The sequence below is a fragment of the Aegilops tauschii genome, chromosome 2 (assembly GCF_002575655.3).
Source record: "Aegilops tauschii subsp. strangulata cultivar AL8/78 chromosome 2, Aet v6.0, whole genome shotgun sequence".
NCBI classification, from domain to species: domain Eukaryota; kingdom Viridiplantae; phylum Streptophyta; class Magnoliopsida; order Poales; family Poaceae; genus Aegilops; species Aegilops tauschii.
Genome location: NC_053036.3, coordinates 426,759,317 through 426,786,759, shown reverse-complemented (window position 1 = coordinate 426,786,759; position 27,443 = coordinate 426,759,317). Strand labels below are relative to the sequence as shown.

At 52.5% G+C, this 27,443-nt stretch overlaps 5 protein-coding genes across 5 annotated transcripts; all 5 read left to right on the top strand.

The window, feature by feature from the left end:
• Positions 1-61: 61 nt before the first annotated feature.
• On the top strand, positions 62-703 carry LOC109734234 (heavy metal-associated isoprenylated plant protein 47-like). Its single transcript, XM_020293447.2, has 2 exons — positions 62-193; positions 319-703. The coding sequence occupies exons 1-2, from the start codon at positions 188-190 to the stop codon at positions 649-651; spliced, it is 339 nt and encodes a 112-aa protein (XP_020149036.1). The 5' UTR covers positions 62-187; the 3' UTR covers positions 652-703.
• Positions 704-11,341: 10,638 nt separating this feature from the next.
• Positions 11,342-12,115, top strand: LOC109734235 (heavy metal-associated isoprenylated plant protein 47). Its single transcript, XM_020293448.4, has 2 exons — positions 11,342-11,512; positions 11,652-12,115. Exons 1-2 carry the CDS (start codon positions 11,507-11,509, stop codon positions 12,027-12,029), a joined length of 384 nt encoding a protein of 127 aa, XP_020149037.1. The 5' UTR covers positions 11,342-11,506; the 3' UTR covers positions 12,030-12,115.
• Positions 12,116-15,486: 3,371 nt separating this feature from the next.
• Positions 15,487-16,346, top strand: LOC109734210 (heavy metal-associated isoprenylated plant protein 47). Its single transcript, XM_020293419.4, has 2 exons — positions 15,487-15,739; positions 15,866-16,346. The coding sequence occupies exons 1-2, from the start codon at positions 15,734-15,736 to the stop codon at positions 16,232-16,234; spliced, it is 375 nt and encodes a 124-aa protein (XP_020149008.1). The 5' UTR covers positions 15,487-15,733; the 3' UTR covers positions 16,235-16,346.
• A 7,073-nt stretch (positions 16,347-23,419) lies between these two features.
• On the top strand, positions 23,420-24,251 carry LOC109734211 (heavy metal-associated isoprenylated plant protein 47-like). Its single transcript, XM_020293420.4, has 2 exons — positions 23,420-23,648; positions 23,794-24,251. The coding sequence occupies exons 1-2, from the start codon at positions 23,643-23,645 to the stop codon at positions 24,148-24,150; spliced, it is 363 nt and encodes a 120-aa protein (XP_020149009.1). The 5' UTR covers positions 23,420-23,642; the 3' UTR covers positions 24,151-24,251.
• An 87-nt stretch (positions 24,252-24,338) lies between these two features.
• LOC109734212 (uncharacterized) lies at positions 24,339-25,377 on the top strand. The gene has a single exon (XM_020293421.3). It carries the CDS (start codon positions 24,609-24,611, stop codon positions 25,023-25,025), a length of 417 nt encoding a protein of 138 aa, XP_020149010.1. The 5' UTR covers positions 24,339-24,608; the 3' UTR covers positions 25,026-25,377.
• Positions 25,378-27,443: the final 2,066 nt, after the last annotated feature.

Genomic DNA, 27,443 nt, shown 5'->3' with positions numbered 1-27,443 from the left:
CACCCACTGCGTGCGTGTATATAAGGCAGCTATCCCCTCCACCAAATCATCACAAGCTATACATACATTTGGCTGCATTGCATCTGCTAAAGATCGATCAGTTGCTACCCAAACCATTCTAGCATTGCCTCGAACACCAACATTTCCCCATTGAGTTCCTGTTTCTCCTTCACAGCAGCAGCAAGCAATGAAGGTGGGTGTCTGCTCCTACCATTTGTTTACTTCTCGTCTTGTTTTGTTTAGCAGCTCAATTTCGAGCAGTCGATACATTACTCTGAAGCTGGAGCATACGATTGATCCTCCTCCTTGTTGTTGCAGCAAAAGATTGTCATCCAGTTGAGCATGTCGTGCGACAAGCGCCGGTCCAAAGCATTGACCCTGGCAGCCAGAGCAGCCGGGGTGACGTCGATGGGGATAACCGGCGACGCCAGGGACCAGCTAGAGGTGGTCGGCGACGGCGTCGACTCGGTGTGCCTCGTCAGCTGCCTCCGCAAGAAGCTCGGCCACGCCCAAATCATCAAGGTGGAGGAAGTGAAGAAGCCGGAGGAGAAGAAGAAGGATGAGCCGAAGCCAGAGGCCGTGCACCCGCCGCCCTACTTCTTCTACCCGCCCAGCTCCTACTACCCCCACCAGTACCCGCTGTACTTCTGACCATGTAACTGCCGGACCATGTAGCTGCCAGCGAGCGTGCTTTAATTTTGTCAGCAACTACAAATATATACAACCACAAATTTTCATCAAGTCTCGATCAAATGATGAAAGAAAAAAATGCACTAATTTTCATGCAAGATCTCGTGAATATAACATCGACTCAGACATTGTCAAGTCTTAGTTGACTAAGATTTAGCAACACTCTACACTCGACACTTGATCAAAGATTGATGAGTGATATGTCGGACACTTGAAGCGTTTAGTCAATGGCAACGTCTATGTCCTGTTGACCGCTAAACTGACCCTGTACGTACGTACGACTCATGTTGTATGGTACTAGTACGTAGTACTAGCTTACTACAACGTCTCTGGACCCATCAGCTCTGTGGACTAGCTTAGCTACGGCCGAATTCTGCCTGGTCATCGCATATTGATTATTTCGAAGGTTTGACTACTAGCTAAATAACATCCCAGGAGTCCATGAAAGGTCCCCTTTCAGCTTGGGAAATGTTTCTGTACGGCAATGCCGGCCGAGTGATTCGGCTGGTCAAGCGCGAGCCGTGCGATCTAGTACAATCGTGTGTTTTCTGGACGTTTTCACGCGAGACAGTTTTCAGCCTTATCCACGCATGAGTCGCTCTGATCCACACGTTCTCCTGTCATCTCCTACCTCTGACTTCCTTCATTCCTCACGGGGGCGTTACTACCTGCACACGCCGCCGCCGCACCCGGCTCTCTCGGGAGAGCTGGGCACAGACCCTTCCCCTTCCCTCCCCGCCAGGTAGGCCGCCCGCCTTCTGCCCCTCTTCGACGCGAGCGGGCCACACATCCATAGCCTGTTGTGAAGCCTCTCTGAGGGAGACGACGACCATGGTTCGAACACAGCCATTGTAGTTAGATGGTCACAGCAAATAGCTCATTTGGTTCCAGCAAAGACGGTCGTCGGTCGCAGCAAATCACCCTCCCGTCGGAGCAAAACACGTCACCAATTGCTCGGTTCCAGCACGGCGACATGCGGTTGCAGCTTTTCTTCTCCCCGGCTCCTGCACCTCCTAGTACCGTTGTAGCTTTTTCTTCTTCCAGTACCGCGATGCAACTTTTCTACTGTATGGTTCCAGCATCGGTGGCATACGGTTGTAGCTTTCTACTGCCTGGTTCCAGCACCGGCGACATGCCGTTGCAGCTTTTCTTCTCCCCGGCTCCAACATCGGTGACTTGCAGTTGTAGCTTTTTCTCCCGCCGGTTCCAGCACCGCGACATACGGTTGTAGCTTTCTACTGCGTGGTTCCAGCATCGGCGACCTGCGGATGCAACGTTTTTTCTGTGATCTCGTCGTTAAGCTGCAACTGTCATCGCGGGTAGCTGCGACCGGCGACAGTTTTTTGTTGCTGGAACCTCCTATTATTTTTGCTACAATCAACTTTTGTTGGATTTGATGTTTGTGGGATTTTTGTTGGAACAGAGTAAATTGTTGCTGGAACCGGCTGTTTCTCTTGCTACAACCAATTTTGTTGGATTTTGATGTTTTGTGGGATTTTTGCTGGAACCAGAGTAATTTGTTGCTGGAACTGGCTGTTTCTTTTGCTACAATCAAATTTGATGGAGTTTGATGTTCGTGGGATTTTTGCTGGAACCAGAGTAAACTATTGCTGGAATCGGCTATCTCTTTTGCTACAATCAAATTTGTTGGAGTTTGATGTTTGTGGAATTTTTGCTGGAACCAGAGTAAATTATTGCTGGAACCGGCTGTTTTTTTGCTACATCCATTCATGACAGAGATACGACCCGGCCGGGACGGCGAACGATGCCTCGTTTTGCTACAAACCATCACCGGCGTCGACCCCGTGCTACAACCGCGTTGCTTTTTGCTTCAACCGACAACCGCAAAAGCTACTAACTAGTGAGGACTTTTGCTATGATGGGCGATGGGGGATGGCGAGCTACGTCGGGGGTACCGGGCATGAGCGCCGGCGAGCACGCCGACGAGCTGTGGCCGTCGCACACCGGAGCTGCAACCGTCCCGCACAGGAGCTATAACCCGCAGGAATGCGTCTGTTTGCATGGGTGAAGCCTACAACGAGGCCGGCCGGCAAGGGCTGTAGCCGGCGACTAGGACGGCCGGCGAGGACGGCGACCAGCGGCGGCCGGCGAGGGCGGCCGGCGAGGACGGCTGGCGAGGATGGCTGGCGAGAGGCGGTGACGGGAGAACACGCGTGGCCGGTGAGATGGACTGGAGCGATGAGATGCAAAAAAGATTCATTCGTACAAGTGCGTTGACGAAGACAACGACATATCGAACGGATCAAATTGACCCAATCGGACGGCTGGGGCTAATCCGGCCGAACTGTTCAGCCGGACTGCCGGCGCCTATCAGCGCCCTTTCAGCTTTGACAACGCGACCATTACTTTCCAAGGTTCAGTTGTTGAAAATAGCGAACGTGTACATAAAGAATCTAACAATAAATTACGACAATGTATGTACAAAAGCGTAACTATATTTGTAGATGCATGCATTCAGATCCAGGTTACGTGCTCTAAATAATTACTTAGTTTGATATGATTCCACTTTTACCTTTGCGGGAATTAGTTTAACTTGATTCATTAGGTCAGACGTCAATGTATGACCTGTGAACGAACATGGCGAGACCGGACCGGGTCGCTGATATCGTTCACACCACCTGGGCACAGAAATAGGGGAATCATTGAGGTCTACCTGAAAATTGATACTTGGCCACATAATAATCTTATAAATTTGATAACGCTCTATTCTACCATAAGATTTATATATATTTGATACAAATATGTATTGTTTAACCGTGCTTTAAATTATTGTTCTTTTGGTGTTTTAGTAAGGACTTGCCCGGGAAAACCGGATCGGAAAAACTCGCCCCCGCGTCACCTTCCTCTGGCGACTCGGGGGTAGCAACCCTTGCGCTGCCAGTTCATCCTCCTTGTCCCTCATCTCGCCACCGCCGGAGGGCGCCCACCAGCGAAGCTCGGGCCGGCCCCGAGGAAGGTGGCGATGGGGCTCTAGTTCTCTACGGGTGTGGTGTGGGGCACGACATCGGGGTGGTCCTCTATGTAGAGAATGATTTGGTGCATCGATAATTGATTGATCGTGCACTAGGCACATATATATAGGTACAAGGGGTGCGACCGGTATCTTGTCTCCTAAGATACACGTACATACAGAGGGAGACAGATACTACAGGTACTGCATACAGAACCCAGACCTACGTACATGTACACATGTTCAACACCCTCCCCCCCCCCCCCCCCGGCAGTCGAAGCGTCGCCGGTGACGCAAAGACTGGACCGAAAGCCCTCGAAAGTCAAGGTGGGTAGTCCCTTCGTCATCACATTGGCGAACTGCTGATCGGTGGGCACATGAAGAACACGAACACGACCAAGTGCGACGTGCTCCCGGACGAAGTGGATGTCGAGCTCGATGTGCTTCGTCCGTCGGTGATGGACAGGGTTGGCAGCGAGGTACACCGCGGAGACGTTATCACAGTAGACGAGCGTCGCCTTGGTGACCTCACATAGCAACTCCTGGAGGAGCTGTCGTAGCCAGGAACACTCCGCGACGGCGTTGGCCACGGCCCGATACTCGGCCTCGGCGCTCGATCGTGAAACCGTGGGTTGTCGTTTAGACGACCACGAAATCAGAGAGGGCCCGAGGTAGACGCAGTAGCCGGAAGTGGAGCGTCGAGTGTCGGGACACCCAGCCCAGTCGGTGTCGGAGTAGGCGACAAGGCTGGTGTCTGGCGAGGCCGTCAGGGTGAGACCCATGGCTGTGGTGCCACGTATGTACCGAAGTATATGTTTCACGAGAGCCCAATGGGTGTCACGAGGAGCATGCATGTGAAGGCACACCTGCTGGACAGCATACTGAATGTCCGGACGCGTCAGTGTGAGGTACTGAAGCGCACCGACGATGGAGCGGTAGAAGGGAGCGTCGGACGCCGGAGAGCCCTCGACGGCGGACACCTTAGCCTTCGTATCGACAGGCGTGGAAGTAGGCTTGCAATTAAGTATGCCCGCTCGCTCCAGAAGCTCGTAGGCGTACTTCTGCTGGTGCAGAAAGAAGCCAGTAGCCCGGCGCACTACCTCGATGCCGAGGAAGTAGTGGAGAGCCCCCAAGTCCTTGAGGGCGAACTCGGTGCCGAGGCGAGCTGTGATCTGCTGAAGAAGCGCTGGCGAGGACGCAGTCAGGATGATGTCGTCGACGTATAGGAGGAGGTACGCGGTGGCGTGGCCCTGGTGGTAGACAAACAGGGAGGCATCGGACCGTGTGGACTGGAACCCATGTTGCTGGAGGAAGGCCGCGATCCGCTGGTACCAAGCCCGAGGTGCCTGCTTCAACCCGTAGAGAGAACGGGAGAGCAAGCACACGCGGTCCGGATAGTCGGTGTCGACGAAACCAGTCGGCTGCTGACAGAACACCTGCTCGTCGAGATGGCCATGCAAGAAAGCATTAGACACATCGAGCTGGTGGACAGGCCAAGCGCGAGAAACAGCAAGCTGGAGAACAGCGTGAATCATGCCCGGTTTAACAACCGGGGCGAAGGTGTCGGTGAAGTCCATGCCGGCGCGCTGGCGAAAGCCGCGCACCACCCAGCGCGCCTTATAGCGCTCGAGAGAACCGTCGGGGCGAGTCTTGTGGCGGAAGACCCACTTGCCAGTGATGACATTGGCATGGGGTGGCTGCGGGACAAGCTGCCACGTACGGTTGCGCTGCAGGGCGTCAAACTCCTCATGCATCGCAGTTAGCCAGTTCGGATCCCGAAGGGCTGCGCGAGCGGAGGTGGGGAGCGGTGACGGCGTCGAGGTAGAAGCCGCGGGGCGTACTCGTCCGACGAGTAGCGCGTGCTGGGACGCAGGGTCCCAATCCGAGCCCGAGTGACCACACCGATGAGGGGTGCGGCCGTGGCGACGGGAGCCGCCAAGGGAGTCGCGGCGACGGGGGCCACGGCGGGGGCCGTGGCGGGGCCGGCCGAGGGGGCCACGGCGATGGGGGCGGCCGAGGAGGCCGCTGCGTCGGGCGCCGCGGCAGGGGCCGCAGCGCCAGGGGCCGCCGGCGCGGGGAGCGCGGGCAGAGCCGGACCCGGGGCGCGGCTGGGCGGTCCGCCAGAGGGGGAGGCAGGGACGAACCGCGCCACAGGAGACTCCGAAGGGGACGGTACCTGCTAAAACGGGAACACGAGCTCATCAAAGTACACATGCCGCGAAGTGAAAACGCGGTGGGAGACTGGATCATAGCACCAGTAACCTTTGGTGTTGGGAGGATAGCCAAGGAAGATGCAAGGAAGGGACCGGGGTGCGAGTTTGTGAGGAGCAGTGGATGCGGTGCTAGGATAACAGAGACACCCGAAAATGCGAAGACCATCATAAGATGGAACCGCACCGAAGAGGAGCTGGTGAGGGGTGTAGTTCCAGCGGGAACGACAAGGGCGAATGTTAATGAGGAGGCTGGCGGTCGCGAGCGCGTCCGGCCAGAACCGAGGAGGCACGTAGGAGTGGAAGAGCAACGTGCGGACACAGTCATTAAGCGTGCGAAGGACGCGCTCGGCGCGACCATTCTGCTGAGACGTGTAGGGGCAGGTGAGGCGAAAGATGGTGCCGTGGGACGCAAGTAAATTGCGGACGGCGACGTTGTCAAACTCCTTGCCGTTGTCAGTTTGCAAGGCGAGAATAGGACGACCGAACTGTGTGGTGACATATGAATAAAAAGCGGTGAGTGTGGCAAGAGTGTCGGACTTGCGACGGAGAGGGAAGGTCCACACATAATGAGTAAAATCATCCAATATCACCAGATAGTATAAATAGCCCGTGTTGCTAGCAACCGGGGACGTCCAAACATCACTATGCAACAACTGAAACGGAAAGGTGGAAATGTTTGTAGACGCACTAAAGGGAAGACGAACGTGCTTGCCAAGACGGCAAGCCTCGCAAGAGTGATCGTCGACTTTATTACATGAGAAAGAAAAACTTTGAAGAATCTGAGGCATAACGGTGGAGTTGGGATGACCGAGACGGGCATGCCAAAGATCGACACTGGCGGCGAAGGCGGCGGGGCGACGGGTGGTAGTGGCGCCGGAGGGATGCACTGGATAAAGCTCGTCCGGGCTATCACATCGGTGGAGCACCATCCGTGTACGGGCGTCCTTCACAGAAAAACCGATAGCGTCAAATTCAACAGTTATAGAATTCTCACGAGCAAGGCGACGAACGGAAACAAGATTAGTGACTAAGTCAGGAGACACAAGAACATTAGACATATGCACAGGAGTGGAAGTAGAAGGAAAAGACATATGACCGACATGAGTAATGGGTAGGGAGGAACCGTTACCAACGGTGATACGGGTGGGAGTATGAACGGGGGTGGCAGATGTGAGGTTACCGGGATGAGCAGTCATGTGAGCAGTGGCTCCCGAGTCCATGTACCAGTCACCACCGCCACCATAGGAGCTCGGTGACGGGGCGGAGTGCAGTGCAGCGAGCAAGGCCGGGTCCTACGGGGGCGGCGCCTGAGGAGGGTAGAACCCTCCGTAGGCCGGCGCGGGAGCAGCCCCGAAGGCCGGAGCGGCGACGGCGCCGTAGGAGGGCGCGGTCCCATAGGCCGGCGCGGCGGCGGCGCCATAGGCCGGCGCGGACCCGTAGGTGGGCGCCGGCGGGGGCGCGGTACCATAGCCGCTGTAGGGAGCGGCGGTCTGCGCGGCGAAGAGGGCCTGGTGACCCGCCGGGCGGGGCCCAAGGATGCCCGGAGCCGGCGCCCGAGGGACCGGCATGGAGTAGGCGTGGACGACGCCGGTCCACGGGTTGGTGCCGTACGTCCATGGGGGAGTCACCTGCTGCTGCTGATGGCCCCCCCCGGCGCCTGTTGCTGCTTGCGGCCGCCCCCGCGGCGGTTGCCGCGGCGTCCGCCACCTGGCTGCTGGGGGGCAGCGGGAGGGGCGAGAGGCGCGGGCGGGAGGGGGAAGTACCCCGGAGGCGCTGGTGGCGGCGGCTGCTGACGCGGCGCGGGTGGGGCGGTTGGTGGAGGGGCGCCGCGGGAGGTGCCGGCGGCGAGGGCATGGTGCTGCACACGCTTCTTGACCCCCTTTATCCGGCGCTCCTCCAACCTCAAGTACGCCACAAACTTGGGGAAGGAGGGCTCCGGCATCAAGGTGAGGTTAGAGGCGGCGTTGCCGAAGTCCTCGTTGAGGCCGGCGGTGAGCGTGCTGAGGAGGAGGTTGTCGTCCACCTTGGCTCCAATGTCACGGAGCTCGTCCGCCAACGTCTTCAGGCGGCGGCAGTAGTCATCAATGGACTGTTCATCCTGGTGACAGTCAAAAAATTCCTGCTGCAAAAAAACGCGGCGCTGAAGCTGGTTGTCGGTGAAGAGGCCGTTCAGCTTGACCCACAGGGCGCGGGCGTCGTCGCCGGCACTCACAACCGTGTGGAACAAGTCCTTGGAGATGGTGGTGAAGAACCACCGGATGATCGTGGCGTCGATCGCGGTCCACTCGGCGTCGGCCATCATGGTGCGGGAGTCCACGGTGCCATCCACGTGATCCACGAGATTGTTCTCGCAGAAGAGCAGCGTGAAGTACGTCTTCCACGCGAAGTACGTGGAGTTGGAGGCGTCGAGAGTCACGGGGACGCGTGCATGGACGTTGATGTCGCGGATCTCGGCAGGGTCGACGGCGAAGGGGTTGGAGTAGGTGGAGGCGTTGGAATACATGGCGATGAGATCGTGGGGAGAGAGGCGGCGGCGCGGCTAAGGAGAGGCGGCGCGGCGGCGGGAAGGGGCGGCGCGGCGTGGAGGCGCGCGGTGGAGAGGTGGCGCGCGCGGGGAAGAAGGGTGGTGGCGGCGGCTTGGGGCGGCGGCGGCGGCGGCGGCGGGAGGTCGCGGCGGCGGCGGCGGCCCGAGGCGGCGGCTAGGGTTAGCGGAAGCTGAAAAATCGACTTGCGATAGATACCATGTAGAGAATGATTTGGTGCATCGATAATTGATTGATCGTGCACTAGGCACATATATATAGGTACAAGGGGTGCGATCGGCATCTTGTCTCCTAAGATACACGTACATACAGAGGGAGACAGATACTACAGGTACTGCATGCAGAATCCAGACCTACGTACATGTACACATGTTCAACACTCTATATTTTGGTGACTTCTGGGGCGTGGTTACGCTAGGCATAGCCGGTGCGGGGGTTGCCGCGTGGGGTGGCTGTAGATGACATCGGGCCTCTTTGTGTGTGTGTGCCTCCACGGGCTGGTTGGAGGCCACTTCCTTCGGGCTGCCGTAGGTGCCTGTGGGCTAGGCCGGCTGGCTCTCCACCTGTCATGGCACGATGGTTGTAGTAGCGGCTGCATCTACTTGCCCCGTTCGATGCTCGGGCCCCTCGTCGGATTCTCGCACTGGCTCAGGCGGGCATGCTCGAGGCGGCGAAGTGCTTCGGTCAGGAGACGCGACGCCGATCTGGTTTGTGCGATATTGACCTAGCGGCTGTTGTGCTCCGCGCGGGCGTACATTGGCGATCGTTATGAACCTGTCGTGCTCCAGCTTCGGCCATATCGGCACCAGGACCGACGCGTCTGGGTAGAGCTCTCTCTAACGAGGTGGTAGTCCGTGATGTTTGCTCTGCCAACGGTGTCGGTCCTTGTGGTGACCACCCCTGTAGGTGGTGGCGGACTCGTTGCGGATTGTTGTGTCCATCGATAGGTCTTTGTAGGGTCCGTCTCTCCAGACCTGATGGCTGACTTCGGCGCGGAGATGCAAATTATGTATGACAACATGACACAGAGTGATGGTTGTGCAGCGGCAGTCTCACATCGCATGTAGCTACTGGGATCATGAAAAGTGTGATGGCGAAAACACGTAAGTCAGCCACATCCATGACAAATGGGTGGCACAGTCATGAATAAAAATGCTAGATCCACCACAACGACCAAGATTTTGATGGCAGATAACTATCTTTGCTCATTTCCAAAGCATAAAATCTGTTATTTGTGCCCGGAGCCATGGAGAAGGAGACGTCAAGAAAGAGATTGTGTTGAGCAGTGATTCGGGACAGGATTTCTCGGATGAAGAGAGATTCAGTAGAGGACATCTTAGCATGGTTCTCACTCCAGGCCGATTTCGCAAGAGATTTGGGAAATAATGTGATTCAATTTCCTTGGTTTGAGACGGAGAGCCTTCTGCCTTCTCTACTTCTTTTTCGATAAAGGAAATATATTAATATCACGATGATACCAAATACACTCAGCCGCTGCACCAACAAGATGTCCAAACACATCAGGGATGCACACAGTCAAAAAAGAAGAAGAAGAAAGAAAACAAAGACCCCGTCACGGTGTTGACACTCGCAACAGTAGCACTCTAACCACCACCGAAGACAACACCAGTACTACAAACGAGATTCTCCAAAAACGACGCATCCAAAAAGGAAACAAAGCACACACGTTGTCATCGCCTGATCGAACATCTTGGCTTTTCACCCCGGAGAAAGTCCGAGATCCAAAACAATGCCTTCAACAAGGCCATTGCCAGGTACAACCAATGAAGGCCAGACTTTGGATTTACACCCTGGAAATCGTGGCTCGATACTCGAGGAGCACCACCAAGAATGCAGTCCACCTATGTTGCCACCCCCGCTTGCCAAGGCTGCTGCTGCAAGTCATCAAACACCTGACACACAGGGAGAACCTGTGCCGCATTGTCCTCAACACAACCAGTACCCCCTCTGCCAATATCAACCTCAGATCACAGCCACCATGATTTCTCCACCTCTGTCCATTTCATAAATATCTATATTAAGACATGTCCCTTGATACTTCTAAGTGCGCAACCGGGAGATGGTGACAGGCTAGAACCAATTAATTACCACATGCTAATTACTCGTGCCCACTACTTAATTAAATCAACGGCTCGAATTTATTATATATCCTTACTTTTCATGAGGTAAGGTAAGAGGGGCCATGTTAAAACTGCTCGTGCATGTGGGGTCTATACAGGTAGCAATGCCGATCGGAAATAAAGAAATGTGTTACTATCTGTTATACAAGATAACAAATGAAATATCCTAAAATATTAACTTATAGTATAATGTTATTGTACACTAGTATCATAGACATGATATATGCGAGGTACTCCCCACTACGAGCAGCATTGCAACACTCTCTTTTCTTGAAAAATCAGAAGAATTGCTTATTAATTGTGTGCAGTTGTGAAAAAGATAGGTGTGACCGTGTGAGCCCCCTCTCCTCCCGCGTGTTCCTAAGACAAAATTATTGTTGATTGAGCTGATCAAGGACCGCCGATCGGTTGAACTTGAGCTGCCATTTTTGTCCCGTTTCATGCTGATATGTTCACTAACCGATCGACCCGGCCTACATAGTTATGTCCGCAGCCGCGTCTTCGGTGGGGCGTGCAAAGTGGCCAATCAGTGATACAATTGGGCAGATCTCGTCACAAGTCATTGAAAAATGTCTCTCCATGTGTAGCCTGCCGATCGGGAAAATTCAACTGAGAGCTTGTGATTGCGATGAGGACGCGTTTACATGCATGGCTACTCACTGAGAGAAGTTGTTTACTCACTGAGAGAGCTCAACTGCTGCCACCGCTGCTGCTACGAATCTTCTTACAACTAGCTAGATAGTGCGTTGGGATCGCTCCTGATACTGACATCGCTCTAATTCTCCGCTCCCACACCCGCGCCCACTGTGTGCGTGTGTATATAAGGCGGGCAGGCGGCTATCCCCTTCACCAAATCATCACAGGCTAGAGACTTGCATCTGCAGAAGATCGATCAATAGCTACCCAAACCAATAGCTAGCTAGGCATCTTACAACCCAGCAGCAAGCAATGAAGGTGAGGAACCCTATTCAGTTTCTTCTCCTAGTTTCTGTGTACTTCTTTTGTTGCTTTGTTAATTTTGAGCAAGCAATACATTACTCTGAAGCTGAAGCATACGACTGATCCATCGCTTTCCTCCTCCTTGATGTTGCAGCAAAAGATTGTCATCCAGTTGAGCATGTCGTGCGACAAGAGCCGGTCCAAAGCACTGACGCTGGCCGCCAGAGCAGCTGGGGTGACATCCATGGGGATAACCGGCGACGGGAGGGACCAGCTGGAGGTGGTCGGCGACGGCGTCGACCCGGTGTGCCTCGTCAGCTGCCTCCGCAAGAAGCTCGGCCACGCTCAAATCATCAAGGTGGAGGAAGTGAAGAAGCCGGAGGAGAAGAAGAAGGAGGACCCGAAGCCGCCGGCGCCCATGCCCGTGCCCGTGCACCCGCCGCCGTACTTCTACCCGCCAAGCTCCTACTACCCCCAGCAGTACCCGCCGCACTTCTGCGACGAACAGCCCGGCAACTGCCGGACCATGTAACTTTAATTTTGTCAGCGACTACAAATAGCTACATACGCGTGTTTATTAATTCATTGAAGGAAATGAAAAAGATGAGGGAAACTCTATCTATTTACGAGTTCGCTTGAAATCAAAGCAAACGCCATGGTTATATGAATCTCAGTTCTTGGTGAAGGTGACGTTCATAAACTACATGTGGTTTGGGGCTGGGCCATGTGCCGACTAGAGAGGGACAGCACGATAAACGCCACGTCACCTGCAAGAAAAGGTTGGACGTCATACCATGATGCCCTCAGCCCCACATTGTGACGACTGACATCTAATCATATAGCTGAATAAGATCGGGTGGTAATTCGAGTCGATCCATTTAGCTGAATAAGATCTGAATATGATCGGGTGTTCTCAAAATATCTGAATAAACATAGCACCGTGTAATGGTCATCTCCACTGTCAAAACATCAGGAGAAGATCTGCAGCGATTTCACGGCAGTTGAGTGGCCCTCTTCCTTTCAGTGTTGGGCCTGGTTTTCTTCGTCTTCTTAGGTGGCCTGGTTTTCTTGGTCCTACTACATCAGTTCGTCGAGTACGAGTAGGACGAGAGCAGAGTAACCAAACTGCTGACCAGAAGTTTGTGACAATAACAAAAATACAAGATTGTTGGCATCAGATTGTCCACATCCCCACAATTCCCAATTCTAAACAAAAGTATTGGCCACCAACTGCAGATATAGAACACGGCAACGAGACTGGTCTACCGGGGATTTAGGAGTAGATCGTTAGAATTCTCTTGGCACTTCTGCACCGATATTTTTAAGGTTTGCATATGAATGTTTGCTCTGTAGAGTAAACTTCGAGCTCTTAATACTAGCTTTACTGATAAGTTTGAAATCCAAATACGACCAGAGCAACTAATTCCACAACACAACTAGGAGCCAGAAAATGACAGACCGCACAGTAATTAGAGTGCTACGCAGTTGGAGTTGCTCTACATTCACATTTACAGCAGAAATAGAACTACATCCGGACAAATTAACCGTCAGAAGACTAAGACTGTAAACCAGTACTGAAGTAGTCCCTAGTGACCCTAGTCTGCATTTCTTACTATTGTATAATCCTAGTAGTCTATTTACAACCGTATCTGTGCAAAGAAGTAACATGGTCAAAGCTGTGAATCAGCCAACTAACTTCAGGGCTTAAAGAAGAATTAGTTCGTCCACGCGTTCATGAAAATGACACCGCTGAACACAATGGCCCGTAGGAAGGCCAATTTAATGGCGAGAAATGGCAACAATTCCAATTGTTTGATAAGAACGTACCGCTGTCTGCAATAGACTTGTGTTTCTGGACTATCAGAATTTGCAGATTATGACCGGTAGGTCATCGATCATATATTGATTATTTACAGATTATGACCGCTAAGTCATCATATATTGATTGACAATATCAGTGCCACGAGTCCAAGAACGGTCCGTGGTTGTCTCACCGGTGATGACACAATTGCTTCAACGCTTAAATCATTGAAAGAACACAATGATAGATAATTACACATGACACAATCAAGCATACAAAAATAAATTGACGAATATGTACTACTCCCTCCGTTCCGAATTACTTATCGCAAGTATGGATGTATCTAAATGTATTTTAGTTCTAGATACATCCATTTCTGCGACGAGTAATTTGAAACGGAGGGAGTAGAATATATGTACCCCGTATACCCATGTAAGAAAAGAAATGGTTTTTCTAAGAAATGAGCTGCCGTATATGTTTAACCAGATTTGTCAGATGTACATTTATTTCTGCAAAGATACGTGGTTGGTAATGCCGCTCTCTGAAAACAATATTCAGCCTTCTAATGTATTGCTCGCGACAAAAATGATATGTTTGCTCAATTTTTGAGCACATCGTCGCTTAATATTCGTTTTTGGCTGGATTTGATCAAACTCCGCCTTGCGCCATGAAACACCCTCTTGGAACCTTTGGTAGATTCTACATACTCGGAGATTTCAATGTACTACTATTTTGGTAGATTTCTATGTACTACTATTTCGGTATATTCTACGTACTCAGATATTTCAATGGGCAACAACAACAAAAATGAAAAGTCAAAGGTACGATTTTTTTGTGTGGTGCCTTTGCCGAGGTGTGGTCGTAAACAAGGACAGCCTCGCATGCTAAACTATTCTCAAGTGACTAGGGTTTCTTTTCCTTCCATCACCGCCACCGCCCTCGTCGGTCCGCCTCGCCTCCCATGGCCTTTGGGTCGTGGAGGAGCGGAGGACCTCGGCCCCTCGCCTGCGGGAGGGATCCCGCTCTCATTCTTGTTCGGTTCAGCATCTCGGTTGGGGCTGTGTGGTGGCGGTGTTGTCCCCTAGGTTGAATAATATCTCCCATACCCAATCCCCGTCCCGGTGATGCGTCTAGCGTCATTGAAGGGCATATGGTGGTGGGTCTACGTCAGATATCGCGGGATTCAATCGGTGCTGGTGTTTGGTGGATCTGTTTGGATCTTGTTTTCGTTATTTAAATGAATTCTCAATTCATAAATGAATTGTACTTTCGAATTGTGCCAAAACTCAAATATGAGCAAAGTCGTGTCCATTTTTTATTTAAATCTAAATTCAACTAAGCTTAATTAATTTTTTTGAAATTACCCCAAAGTTTGTATGCATGAATGCAACGCACATTCAAAAAAAAAATAACCCCACTCTCGTCTAAACTACAGGTCATGACAACATCTACCCCTTAAAGAAATTCCATCCTTGGAATTGTTGATGGCCATACCTTCTTGAAGACATCGTCGTAGTGCTCCTCTTCGTGTCTGGGTTCCGGGTGAGTACCTTTGTTCATTGTGGACTCGACATTGGCAATGTTTAGCATTGTTCTCCTTCCTGGGGGCGTTTTCGTGAAGCTTAGGTGTTATAGGGCGTAGTGTGGCGTTGTAATCAATTCCTCATATGCTTTCTCTCGATGGCATAGTCACATATGTCTTACATGGTCTGGTTATCCTCAGAGGATTACCTCATCATCTTGTACCGTGTACTTCGTTCGGTTGTTGCTTTATATATGAAACAGGATAAAAGCCTATTTCGAAGGCTAAGATAGAAAAAATGTCACCAGTAGCTGATCGAGGACTGCTGATCAGTTGAATTTGAGCTATTGTATCCATGTATGTATTTTGTCGTTTCATGCTGATATGTTAACAAACCGATCGACTGGGTCTACGTGGGTATGTCCGCAACCGCGTCTTCGGAGAAGCCAATCTACAATAATTGGGTCGCGTCGTCCTGGAATTCAGCTCTCGTCACAAGTCATTGTTTAATGTCTCTCCATGGGGTAGCTTTGCCGATAGGAAAATTGAAGGAGAGCGTGTGACTGTGATGAGGACGCGCTTACATCTACTTGCCCAGCTGGGCACTTGTCTTAGTCTACTCACTCCGAGCTCAACTGCCGCTCCTATGAATCTTCTTACGACTAGCTTCGTTGGTATCGCTCCTGATACTGATAACTCAACTTCTCTGCTCCCACACCCGCACCCACTGCATGCGCGTGTATATAAGGCAGCTATCCCCTCCACCAAATCATCACAAGCCACTAGACACTTGCATCTGCCAAAGATCGATCAGTTGCTAGGCAAACCATTCTAGCCTACAACACCAACATTTTCCAATACATAGAGTTTCTGTTTCTCATTCGTAGGCATCCAGCAACCCCAGCAGCAAGCCATGAAGGCGAGTTTCTGCTCCTAGACTTCTCGTGCTGTTTTGTGTAGCAGCTTAATTTCGAGCTATCGATACATTACTCTGAAGCAGAAGCAATCGACTGATCCGTGGCTTTTCTCCTCCTTGCTCTTGCAGCAAAAGATTGTCATCCAGCTGAGCATGTCGTGCGACAAGAGCCGGGCCAAAGCACTGACGATGGCCGCCAGAGCAGCCGGGGTGACGTCCATGGGGATAATCGGCGACGCGAGGGACCAGCTGGAGGTGGTCGGCGACGGCGTCGACCCTGTGTGCCTCGTCAGCTGCCTCCGCAAGAAGCTCGGCCACGCGCACATCATCAAGGTGGAGGAGGTGAAGAAGCCGGAGGAGAAGAAGGATGAACCGAAGCCGGCCGTGCCGACGTACCCGCCGCCGTACTACTACCAGCCCAGCTACTACCACCACCAGTACCAGCCGCCGCACATGGTCGTCTGCGAGGAACAGCCCAGCAACTGCCGGACCATGTAATTGCCAGAGTAGTTTAATTTTGTCAGCATGCAGCTATATTTACATAGTTACATGTACACGTGTTTATTGATTCATTGGAAGAAATAAAAAGGAGAGAGATGCCATTCTGTGACTTCGCTTGACTAATTTTCACTTAGAAATCAAGGTAAACACGAAGGTTATGCGAATCTTTTACTCCCTCCGTCCTATAATATAATAGTATTTTTTATACTAGTGTAGTATTAAAAATATTTTTTTCTTTTTTTGTGCGGGAGTAGTTCTCAGTCCCTTGCTTTCTTTTGTTCTTTTTTTTCACGATAAATAGACTTTATTCCTGATATAATCATCATATCATTTAGAAGCTGATGAGAAACAAAATCAGGGATCTCAGTCGCTTGCTTCTCGGCGAAGGGTGAAGTACGTATAGATCAGATGTGGATCGGGGCTTCGGGCCTGTGCATGTGCCGTTTCGTATCGTGAGGACGAGTAGAGTCAAACATCACAACTGATAAGAGGAAAGGAGTTTTTTCTTTGATGCATCTAGTCTCCTGGGAGATATGGCATGAGCGCAATCGACGGATTTTCCAGGACTTACGGATGGACATGCACACCTTCGTGCAACGACTGAAGGACGAAATCACTATATGGAACATGGCAGGAGCTGGAATTCCTTTTGACCCGGGTTGAGGACCCTTTTGTGCATCTTTTTTCCTTTTAATGGCATCGTTTCTTTGATGTCTTTGCCTTTTTCGGCGCTCCTGTTACTCTTTCTCCCTGATCAATGAATTTGGTAGATCAACTACCAACATTCAGAAAAAAAACATCACAACTGATAGTACGTTGGCCCCACATAGTGACGTATATGTATGTCATCTAATCTATATGATGATTTTTAGATGAACCAAATCATACGATGATTGGGTGATAATATGGGTTGTATATACGCGTTACTGTAAACCCGCAAATGGAAATGAACAGACAGACATTCTACCCGAGTAAGACCCAAATATTGTTTGAGCTATGTATGCTCAAAATATCTGAATAAGCATATGAGATCACCATTTGGACAGGAGAATGGTTATCTGAATAAACATTTGGACAGGACCATGGAATTTTCTGATTAAAAAGGATACACAGGGTTGAGTGGCCCTCCTGCTGTCCTTTTTTCTTTGATTGAGAGTGGCCATCTTCTTCGTGTCAAGGCTCAGAGTGACCTGGTTTTCTTCGGTCTTCGCTTGGTTTTCTTCGTTTTACATTAAATTAGTGCCATTGTGGGGTATGCGAGGGCGACGAGCCGAGTAACCAAACTGCTGACCAGAAATTCAGAATAACAGCAGAACTGCAAGACTGTTGGCATCAGATTGTCCACATCTCCACAATTCCCAACTGTAAACAAAAAGATTAGCCTGCTGCGGAGATCGAGCACGGCAATCAGACGGGTCTATTTTCTACAGTATAAGAAAGTGTACAACTTCTGTCCTAGCTACCCCATTTCTGCGCGTTTTATTTTCTTATAGGAAGCATCGTCTAGTCATCACATAGGAAGGCTTCAACGCAAGCAATATATACGTATATATTTAAGCTCTATAAGGTCTTTGCCTTTGCTCCTTGAGTGCTGGCAAAATCATCATCGTACATATAGTATCTACCGAGATTCATCATGTACGAATCAAGAGTTTTACGTCATTTTGTCGGAAAAAAAGAGTTTTACGTCAAGTTTTTTAGTCGGACACGCTAGCATTGATGGAGCTGTGTGCGTCGACCGCCTCCACTTTCATTAGATTCGTTTCTGATCGGACGGCCCGTAATCGTCTCCACACCATTGCAACTTGCGCCTTGTTGCAAAGCAAAGAATGCAACATGGCCGTTGTTGCAAAGGCTTCTCCTCAACCGGTTGATTCCAGCACTCTATTAGCAGTTGTTTTACCACCGCCACTGCTTTCCCAGCGTCCACGACCACCTGTGCGAGCCCGGTGAGCTGCGCTCTCATCATATTCGGTGGCCGTAGGCCTTGCCCCGCTCGAAATCAAGGGCGAGCGCCACGGCCGATGTGGAATGGATCTAACGGCCTGCATCAGCAGTCACCGGCTGTGCCTCGCGTTCTGTGCATGCCCGCGTGGCCTGACACATGCCCACCCGTTGGTTCGGTGCCCTCACGTGTGCTCCTCCGACGAGGCGGTGTGCGCTCAGTTGCAACGACGGCGTTGCAAACGGCGGCGGTGAACAAGGGCAATTGCAACAAGGGCAGCGATAGCAGAGATGATTTTTGCTTTGCACAAGAGCCATGTTGCAATTGCAAGAGTCGCGGAGCCTTTTTGGAACAAGGATCCTGTTGTGGGATGTTTCTGCAACAAGGACCACGTTGCAATCAACGGGGTGCAGATTGGATCGGATGGCTCGCGACCCAACCGATCTTTAAAGAGACCAGCCGGCCCATGCATAGCATGCCCCTTTTAATTAGCCCATAGGGAATTCATGTATGAGGTGATACCATCATGTGGAGATATTTGGGCACGTAGGGGGTTGATACAACGAGCGAAAGGCTCCCGTGTCACTCCTGGTGGGCGACCCAGGAGCAACGCAAAACCTATACTAGTGTCATTGCCGCGGTAGTGCCTTGCATTCGGTGGTGGCTGGTGGCATCAATACATCGGGGTGGCTCCTGGGTGTTGACCTATCGAGCAGTGCGGTAGTAACTCCAGGCGACAGATCATGGCGGCACGACAAATTCCAGGGCACAAGACAGAGCGATCGGCAGCTCCCCTAGTAGGGTTCCCTTGCGGGGATGTGTCGCTCGCCTTGATCTGAGGCAAAGCTTCTGTGGTCTCGCCTCATATCTGCTTCATGGTGGCTTCGTGATTTTGTCGTTCAAGCTTAGCCCTGAGTAGAAGGAGGGGCTTGTCCTTTTCCTCTATGAAAAATGAGGCATATTTGCATGGACCGTCTTCGACATTCTAGGGTCTAGGGACATGAGTATTTCCGGATGTTCTTAAGGATGCTAAGCCCATCAAGCTACACCTATGCTCCTTAGGTGAAGACCGGTGCAAGGTCATTGGTGAAGAGATAGCGCGGCTTTTGGTGTCATGCTTCATCATGAAAGTGTATCATCCTGAGTAGCTGGCTAATCCGTTTATTGTCTTAAAAAATGGGAAGTGGAGGATAGGCTTCAACTATATTACTCTGAACAAAGCATGTTCGAAAGATCCCTTCATCCTGCCGTGAATTGACCAGGTGATTGACTCAGTCGAGCTTGTGAAGCGCTCAGCCTCCTGGGAACCTACTCGGGAAATCACGAGATCAAGATGAAGTAAGGGCATCTCTGACGACAACCCACAAATTTCCTCCTGCATCAGTCCGCGGACAGGGCCAGTCCACAGACATAGATGGGGGAGGCCGTCATCCCATCGTAGTCGCATACATTTTAATAATAGTACGAACCAACCAGACGAAATTCATGCGAACACGATGCTTTTCATTAAAATTCGGACATAATTTACGCAAAATGATCGATATTTCAACTATTTAACTAAAAACTAAAAAACAACTAAACCCTACATCGAACGACCACCTCCTACGCGTGTTCATCCTGCCTTGCCGCACCGCTGTTGCCGTCTGTGCCGTCGTCCCTCCAGCATCGGTATGTTGCTGGCGGGCCACAGCAGCCTTGTCCAGCGGCTACCTGCCGCTCGCGGAGGAGCCTCTCTGCATCCTGCCGAGCTATGCAGAGAGCTGCCATAGCCACTGCCGACATGGCCTTTGGAGCCATGGCGGCAAGGCCACGTCGGCGGTCTTGCCGCAACCGGCATTCACAAAGCAGTCGCTAAGTGACCACTCCTCGCCGATCTTGGCGAGCTCACCGTCAAGGCGGCGACGGCGCCTGGTTGCCGTCAATGCGATGGTCACGAAGCAGTCGAGCGCCCATGCGGCGGCGAAGTCTGTCGTTCCGGACCAATGCCAGCGCCATATCGCTCTTGGCGAAAGCAGAGCGGCGACCGATTTACGCCGATCGTAACTCACCTGCCGCCTCGTCGTGCGCTCTGCCTTGGAGACCACGGCCCGAGAGCCGGAGGCATCGGTGTAACCGCCTCCTCCAAGGTAGTGGAGCATGCGGCCCCATGCCTTCGCGATCGCCCGCAGAAGTTCCTCCTTGATTTCACGGCGTGGAGGCAAGGCGGTGTGGCGTATTGCAGAGGGGACGTTGGCTCGTCGTTGACGCGGCTCCTGATCTGGACACCACGGTTGCGCGAGGGTGGGGGCGATGATTGCGCGTCCTTGACGCGGCGTCCGATCTGGACGCCGCGGTTGCGCGGGGCCGAGACGGGCTCGTCGTTTACCGGACGGAGCAGGGACGCCCGCTCGCGCTTCACGCGGTTGCACGGCGGGGACGCCGGCTCCACCTTCACGCGCATCGGCGATGGCGGTGATGGCCCCATCTGATGGAGCGAATGCTTCGTTAGCAGCTCGATCCGACAGACGAATTATTCGTCCAATACCGTGGCCTCTGAGAAGAGGCGGGGTCGCTGCGGCGGCAGCTGCTCCGGCTGCTGCGGCATGGCCTGGTCCTCCTTCTCGCCGGAGTAGATGATGATCTCCTCCTAGGCGGAGGAGCCGGCCACCGTGGATGCCGAAGGACCTGGAGAGCGACGGCGGCGGCGCCAAGATCCATCGGAGGAAGAGCTTCCGCGAACGCCGCCTGCCGGCGTGGAGCACCATGACTTCGACATTGCTTCTAGGATCGCAGAGGAGGAATGGCTCGGCGAGGTGAATGACGGGGAGGCAGAGCGCGGCGTTGCTCGGGGAGGGGTATTGCGACTCTGTACTTCGCTGAAGCACGACTTATATACCCGCGGACAATCCACGCGAAAGGGCGGTCAGCCCACTTCATTGCGGCGTAGCGGCTGGAGTTGGTTCCTCAGGAAGCTACGTCCGCATTGAAGCGGTGGCTGCCGAGAAGTCGCATCGGTCAGCGGTGCCCTCCCTCCAGTCACATCGCGTGGCATCAATGCCGGCCGCTGCGTGCTTTGGGGCGGTATGAATGCGGCGCGGTAAGCGACGCGTGCATCGGAAGGAAAGCGTGGGAGAGGCGGGTAGGGGGTTTGGGTGGGCTAGGGCGGTCAGACGCGGGCTTGAGAGTGGTCAGATCGCCCTGCTGAATGTCTTCCGCAGTCCGGACGGATGCAGGCGGTTTGCGGGTCCGCCTTGGAGATGCCCTAAGAGCATCTACAACCGAAGTTGGCAAATCCGGGCCCCTATACGTCCGTGGACGCACCCGGGCACGCCCATGGACACTGAACCGGCACTCCCTAAATCCGGGCCTCCACAACCACGTATCTCATATTCCAAACCCTATATCCATACAAATTCATGCAACTAGTACGTAGATCATGATACGATCTTGAAGTAAGACAGGAAAAGGTCATATAAACTGGTACCAAACGGGCATAATTCACATAAACATCATAAAAAGATCACAAAATGGGCAAGTCACATAGTTCAACGATCCGACACATTGTAACTACATACTAGAACTAGATTATAAACAGGAAAGGGCGAGCTTCATCGCTTCCTCGTCGGCCCTTTGCCCTTCCGGCCGCCGACGCAGCTGTAGGAGTCCGCGGCAGGAGGTGGGTCCACGTCGGAGCCGCCAGACCCGTCGGAGGAGGAGGAATAAGAGATGACGATGTAGCCTTGCAAGCGCCGGACGACGCAGTCTTGCTTGCGCTTGAGCTTGGCCACCCTCGCCGCCTCTGCCGCTGCCTCCGCCACCTCTTGCTCGGATTCCTCAATGCCGAGCCAGAGGTGCTTGGCGTTGATCCTCTGGAGCCGTCGGGCCTTCATCTCTGCCTCCATAAGTAACCGACAACATACCCACTCAAGGAGACGGTCCTCCTTGTTGGGCACCCGGCGGCGGCGGGCAAGACTACGCAGACGTGTCGGGCGCGCCTCCATCTCCCTTGCCCTTTGCCTCTCATAGCGGGCGGCACATACCTCGATTCCGGAGTCCGCATCCGCGGTGTCGGCGGAGAGCTCACTAGAACCCCCCGCTACCCGCGCGGAGCAGCGAACGGAGGTGGAGGAGGCCGTCGGGCAGGAGGAGCAGATCGGGAAGGCCTCGCATATCCGCGCGCGGGGTGGGAAGGCCCAGCGCCGGCGTTGGCACTGTGGTGACAAACGGACGGGCGACAGGTGGCGTCGCATCGGACCCGGAGCTGCCGCCCGTATCGACCCGCAAGCGGTCGAGCGCGATACGGAGCGTCAGCTCCTCCTCGTCTCTGAAGCTGCCGTCGGAGTGGCTACCAGTGCTGGAATGCTCACCGGCGCTAGGGATTTGACGGGGGGAAATGAGAGCGTCGGGGAGGGGAGGAGAGCGGAGTGAGTTAAGGTTTCTTTTGGAAGGGGGATTTTATGGAGTCGGGGTGGGCCAGCGGTGGGCCGGGCTGACGTTGCGGATGGGCCCAGACGTGCCTTGGGGCGCCTCGTATCTGCCCTGCATTAGGGACGGATATAAGGGGTGCCACTCAGCCCAGGCATTTGAGGCCCTTTTGAGATGTTCGGTTGGGTCGGGTTTTTTTTACCGGTCAGTGACCAGACGGCCTGTCCGAGCGTATGAGACGGACAGAGGGCCCGGCTGTAGATGCTCTAAGGAGATGAAATCAAAGATTCCCTTCGCAACCTCCTTCGTTGCACTAAAGCATATTTCAGAAAAAATAATTTATATACCATTGATGAGCAGTGCCATTCGTACGTTAAAAGTTTTACGTACTTTTTACGCACGCAGCACTCTGCAGTGCAAAGATCACGGGGTGGTTGCAATCTAAAAATCAACTAGTCCCTAAAATTTGCGTTGGAATAGCATTACTGATCATTGATTAAGCTGATCGAGGACCGCTGATCAGTTGAACGTGAGCTATTGTATTGTATATCCATGTATTTTGTCTTTTCATGCTGTTAACTAACAGATCGACTCGGTCTACGCCGGTATGTCCGCAGCGGCGAGTGCAACGCGGCCAATCATTGTCTAATGCCCTTGTGATCGGAGAATTCAACCGAGAGCATGTGATGAGGACGCGTTTACATGCATGGCTACTTGCGCAGTTGGTGGGCAGTTGTTTACTCACTCGGAGATCAACCGCTGCAGTGCTGCTGCTGCTGCTGCGAATCTGCGTTGGATTGGTCCTGATACTGATAACTCTGCTTCTCTGCTCCCACACCAACGCCCACTGCTTGTGTGCGTATATAAGGTAAGGGGCTACATCTATCCCCTTCACAAAACCATCACAAGCTAGTACTAGACACCGAGACAGCCCTTGGAAGATCGATCAGTAGCTACCAAAACCAATTTCGATTTTAGCCTCGCTTGAACGCGGACATTTTCCGAGTTTCTGTTTCTCATTGATAGGGAGCATCTGCCAAACCAGCAGCACGCAAAATGAAGGTGAGGAACCTATTCAGTTTCTGCTCCTATTCTCATGTTGATTTGTTTAGCACCTAGCTTAATTTTGAGCAAGCAATGCATTACTCTGAAGCTGAAGCATACGACTGATCCATAGTTTTTCTTCTTCTTCTTCTTCTTGTTGCAGCAAAAGATTGTCATCCAATTGAGCATGTCGTGCGACAAACGCCGGTCGAAAGCACTGACGCTGGCCTCCAGAGCAGCCGGGGTGACGTCGATGGGCATAACCGGCGACGCCAGGGACCAGCTGGAGGTGGTCGGTGACGGCGTCGACCCGGTGTGCCTCGTCAGCTGCCTCCGCAAGAAACTCGGCCACGCCCACATCATCAAGGTAGAGGAAGTGAAGAAGCCGGAGGAGAAGAAGAAGCCGGTGAACCCCCCGCAGTACTACTACTCGCCGGCGCCGGCCGGCTACTACCACCACCAATACCCGCCGCACATGGTCGTCTGCGAGGAACAGCCTAGCAACTGCCGGACCATGTAACTGCCAGAGAACGATTTTGACGTAGTACTTTAATTTTGTCAGCAACTATAGTTGCATACATGTACTTGTAAATTAATTGGAGGAAGAAATAAAAAGGAGAAAGAAATATATTTACGACTTCGCTTGGCTAATTTCCAGTTGGAAATCATCGAGTAAATAGCATAAAACTACTACTTTACAGGCTATGGTTCCAAAAAACTACCGGTTTTTAATTTTTCTCACATAACTACCAAACGAGGGGTCGGCTGTTTCAAAAAACCCAAATCGTCTAGTGCTTATCTATTGACCGTGATTATGACAGGTCGGACCCACACCTAAACGAAACGTTAGTTTGATTGTTTGTTTGACCTTTAGCTGACACGTGGGGCCCATATGTCAGTGTCTCTTCTCATCTAGTCATCTTCTCCTCTCTGCCTTCCTTCTTCTCCTCCACTCTTCCTGCCCGCGAAGGAACTGCCATGGCCGCCGGCCACACTGCCCACGCCGCCGTCCTATGCCAGGTCCGGCCACCGCCCTATGCCACGTCGCTCCCCCCCTCCGCGGTTGCTGCTAGTAGGAGCTCGCCGGAGCCCCTGGCCGGCTCCTCCCGCGTCCTCTGCCTCGCCGCCGGAGCCGGCAACGCCGTCGACGCGCTCCATGCAGCGGGGGTAAGCGAAGTGACCAGGATCGACCTCGTGGACTTCCCGCCGCTCGTCCGTCGCGCAGACCCCCATCGCCTCCCATTCTCTGACGGCGCCTTCGATCTCATCTTTTCCGACGACCCGGCGGGGATCTCCGGCGCGCTCTTCCCGGCTCGCGTCGCCGCGGAGGCCGAGCGCGCTGTCCGCCGCGGAGGCGCCATCGCCCTCGCCGTGGAGCTCGCCGGCCCGCCATAGGGCCACCAGGGCTCGCTGCCCTCCATGGGGAGCCGGCGTCCTCGCCAAGCGCAGAGGCGGCCACTGGCCCGATGGGGTTGTCCAGCACTGGTCGACGGCGGGTGTAGAGAAGCAGCAAGGCTGAGGAGCGGCCGGGGTTGATCTCCGGTGATCGCCGGTGGCGGGCGGCGGGCGGCTCGCCGGCTAGAGGAGGCGACATCGCGAGCTCCGGGCAGACCTGCGTCAATGGCTGCCGTGATGTGTGGCAGGGACCCGATTGCTTTTTTACAAACTTACAGGGACCTGATTGCTTTTTTAAATTTGTGTGCAGCCCCACCCCTAACGGTCAAACAATCAGAGCTCTTACACGTGGGGCCTGACTGTCATAACCACAATTAATCGTAAAGCACTCGACGATTTGGGTTTTTTGAAACAGCCGACCCTTCGTTTGGTAGTTATGTGAGAAAAATTAAAAACCGGTAGTTTTTTTGGAACCATAGCCTGTAAAGTAGTAGTTTTATGCTATTTACTCGAAATCATCAAGATTCAAGACAAACGCCATGGTCATATGAATCTCCGATTCTCTCGGTCGCTTGCTTCTCGGTGAAGTTGGTAACCTACATGTGGTTTTGGACCGGGCGCATGTGCCGATTTCAATTTTGTATGATGAGGGCGAGGAGTCAAACTCCAAACAGAACAGCACGATTCAAATCTTGTACGTCACCTGCAAGAAAAGGTCGTACGTCACACCATGATGTGCTCGGCCCCACATTGTGACGCATGTCATCTAATCATATGAATGTATACGGGTCCTCTTGCATCCCTCCGTGAATAGATGATCAATCTGCGGACATAGATGTGGGAGAACAATATTTAACCGTTGCCTTATATATTTTCACAACAATTCAAACTAACCAGAGAAAATTCGATTAAATCAGGCGAATTTTGATATAAATACGACGGATTTCATTGAAACTAGGATAATTTGTACATAAAACCGGGCGATACTTCGTCCGATGAACTGAAAACCTGAAAATAAAATCCTAAACTTTTCTATACTTGATGGTGACCTTGTAGGTCATGCCGGGCTGGCCGGCGGCTCCTCCTCCGCTATCGTGGCCCGACCTAGCATCGGAGTCATCACTGTCAGGCTTAGGGTAGCGGAAGGTGGCAGTGTCGTGGCAGGGCTTCCCGACGGCCGCCTGACACTTGTGGATGATCCTCTCCGCTTCCTCCTACGCCGTGCGTAGTGCGGCCGCAACCACCGAGGACGTGGGTTGGGGGAGAGAGCGGCAGTTGTTGGAGGAGGTGTCATTGGCTTCAATACCGGCTTTCGCGTGCTCTGAGCCGGCATGAATGTGACGCGGTAAGCGGCGCGTGCATCGAAAGAAAAGCGCGGGATGGACGGCTGACGGGTTTTTGGTGGGACAAGGCGGTCAGAAGCAGGCTTGAGATCGGTCCAAGCTCCCACAAACCTCCTCCACCTTTTGTCTCCAGTTTGCTGTTGACCGATGCATGACCGCGTTGGATGGTTTCCTTAGTCCGGACAGTTGCGGGAGGTTTGAGGGTCGGCGTTGGAGCCCTAAACCCCTAAATGAAAACAACGAGGTCAAAACATCTATCTTTTTTTTTTGAATGGTCAAAACATCTATCTAAACAGGATTCATATATATAGCTTTGTGGTCTGTACGCTCAAATCTCTGAATAAACATAGCACCATGGAATTGGTTATGCGAATAAACATCCGGATAAGAGCAGGACAGGACCACTGAATTTTCCGAAGGAAAAGAATAACACGGATGACCTCCGCAGCGATGTCATCACTCACTTGGATGTCATAGGAAAAGAGACGTGCTGGAGCCTCAAAATTCCACAGCGATTTCATAGGAGTTTAGTCTTTGAGTGGCCCTCTTCCTGTCTTTTTTTCTCCTTTTTTATTGAGAGTGGCCCTCTTCCTGCTGCCAATGTTCTTACAGTGGCCTGGTTTTCTTCGTCTCGCACTAGTGGGGTCTACGACAAAGATGAACGGACTACGGAGTAACCAAACTTAACCAAACTTGACCAGTGTTTGTACCAGATTGTCCCTACCTCCACAATTCCCATTCATAAAGAAAAAGATGAGCCACCTAGTGCAGAGAACGAGCACGGCAACCAGACTAGTCTATCAGGATTCAGGGATCGTTCTGATGAACACTCTGATGAATAGACTGTAACGACGCGTTTGGTTCCGCTCAGGTAACGTAATGGGTTTCGCTATAAGGAAGCGCTGCTTCCGATTCTTTTTTACAGGATAAGACAGTTTGTCATCTCCGGTGTTCATCAGAACGATCCCTAGCTCAACTGGTTGGAGGAGTGGATGTACAAACCCAACACCTGGATTCGAATCCTCACGGAGGCGAATTTAGGTTCCTATTTATTCTTAAGGACCAGACTTTTCTG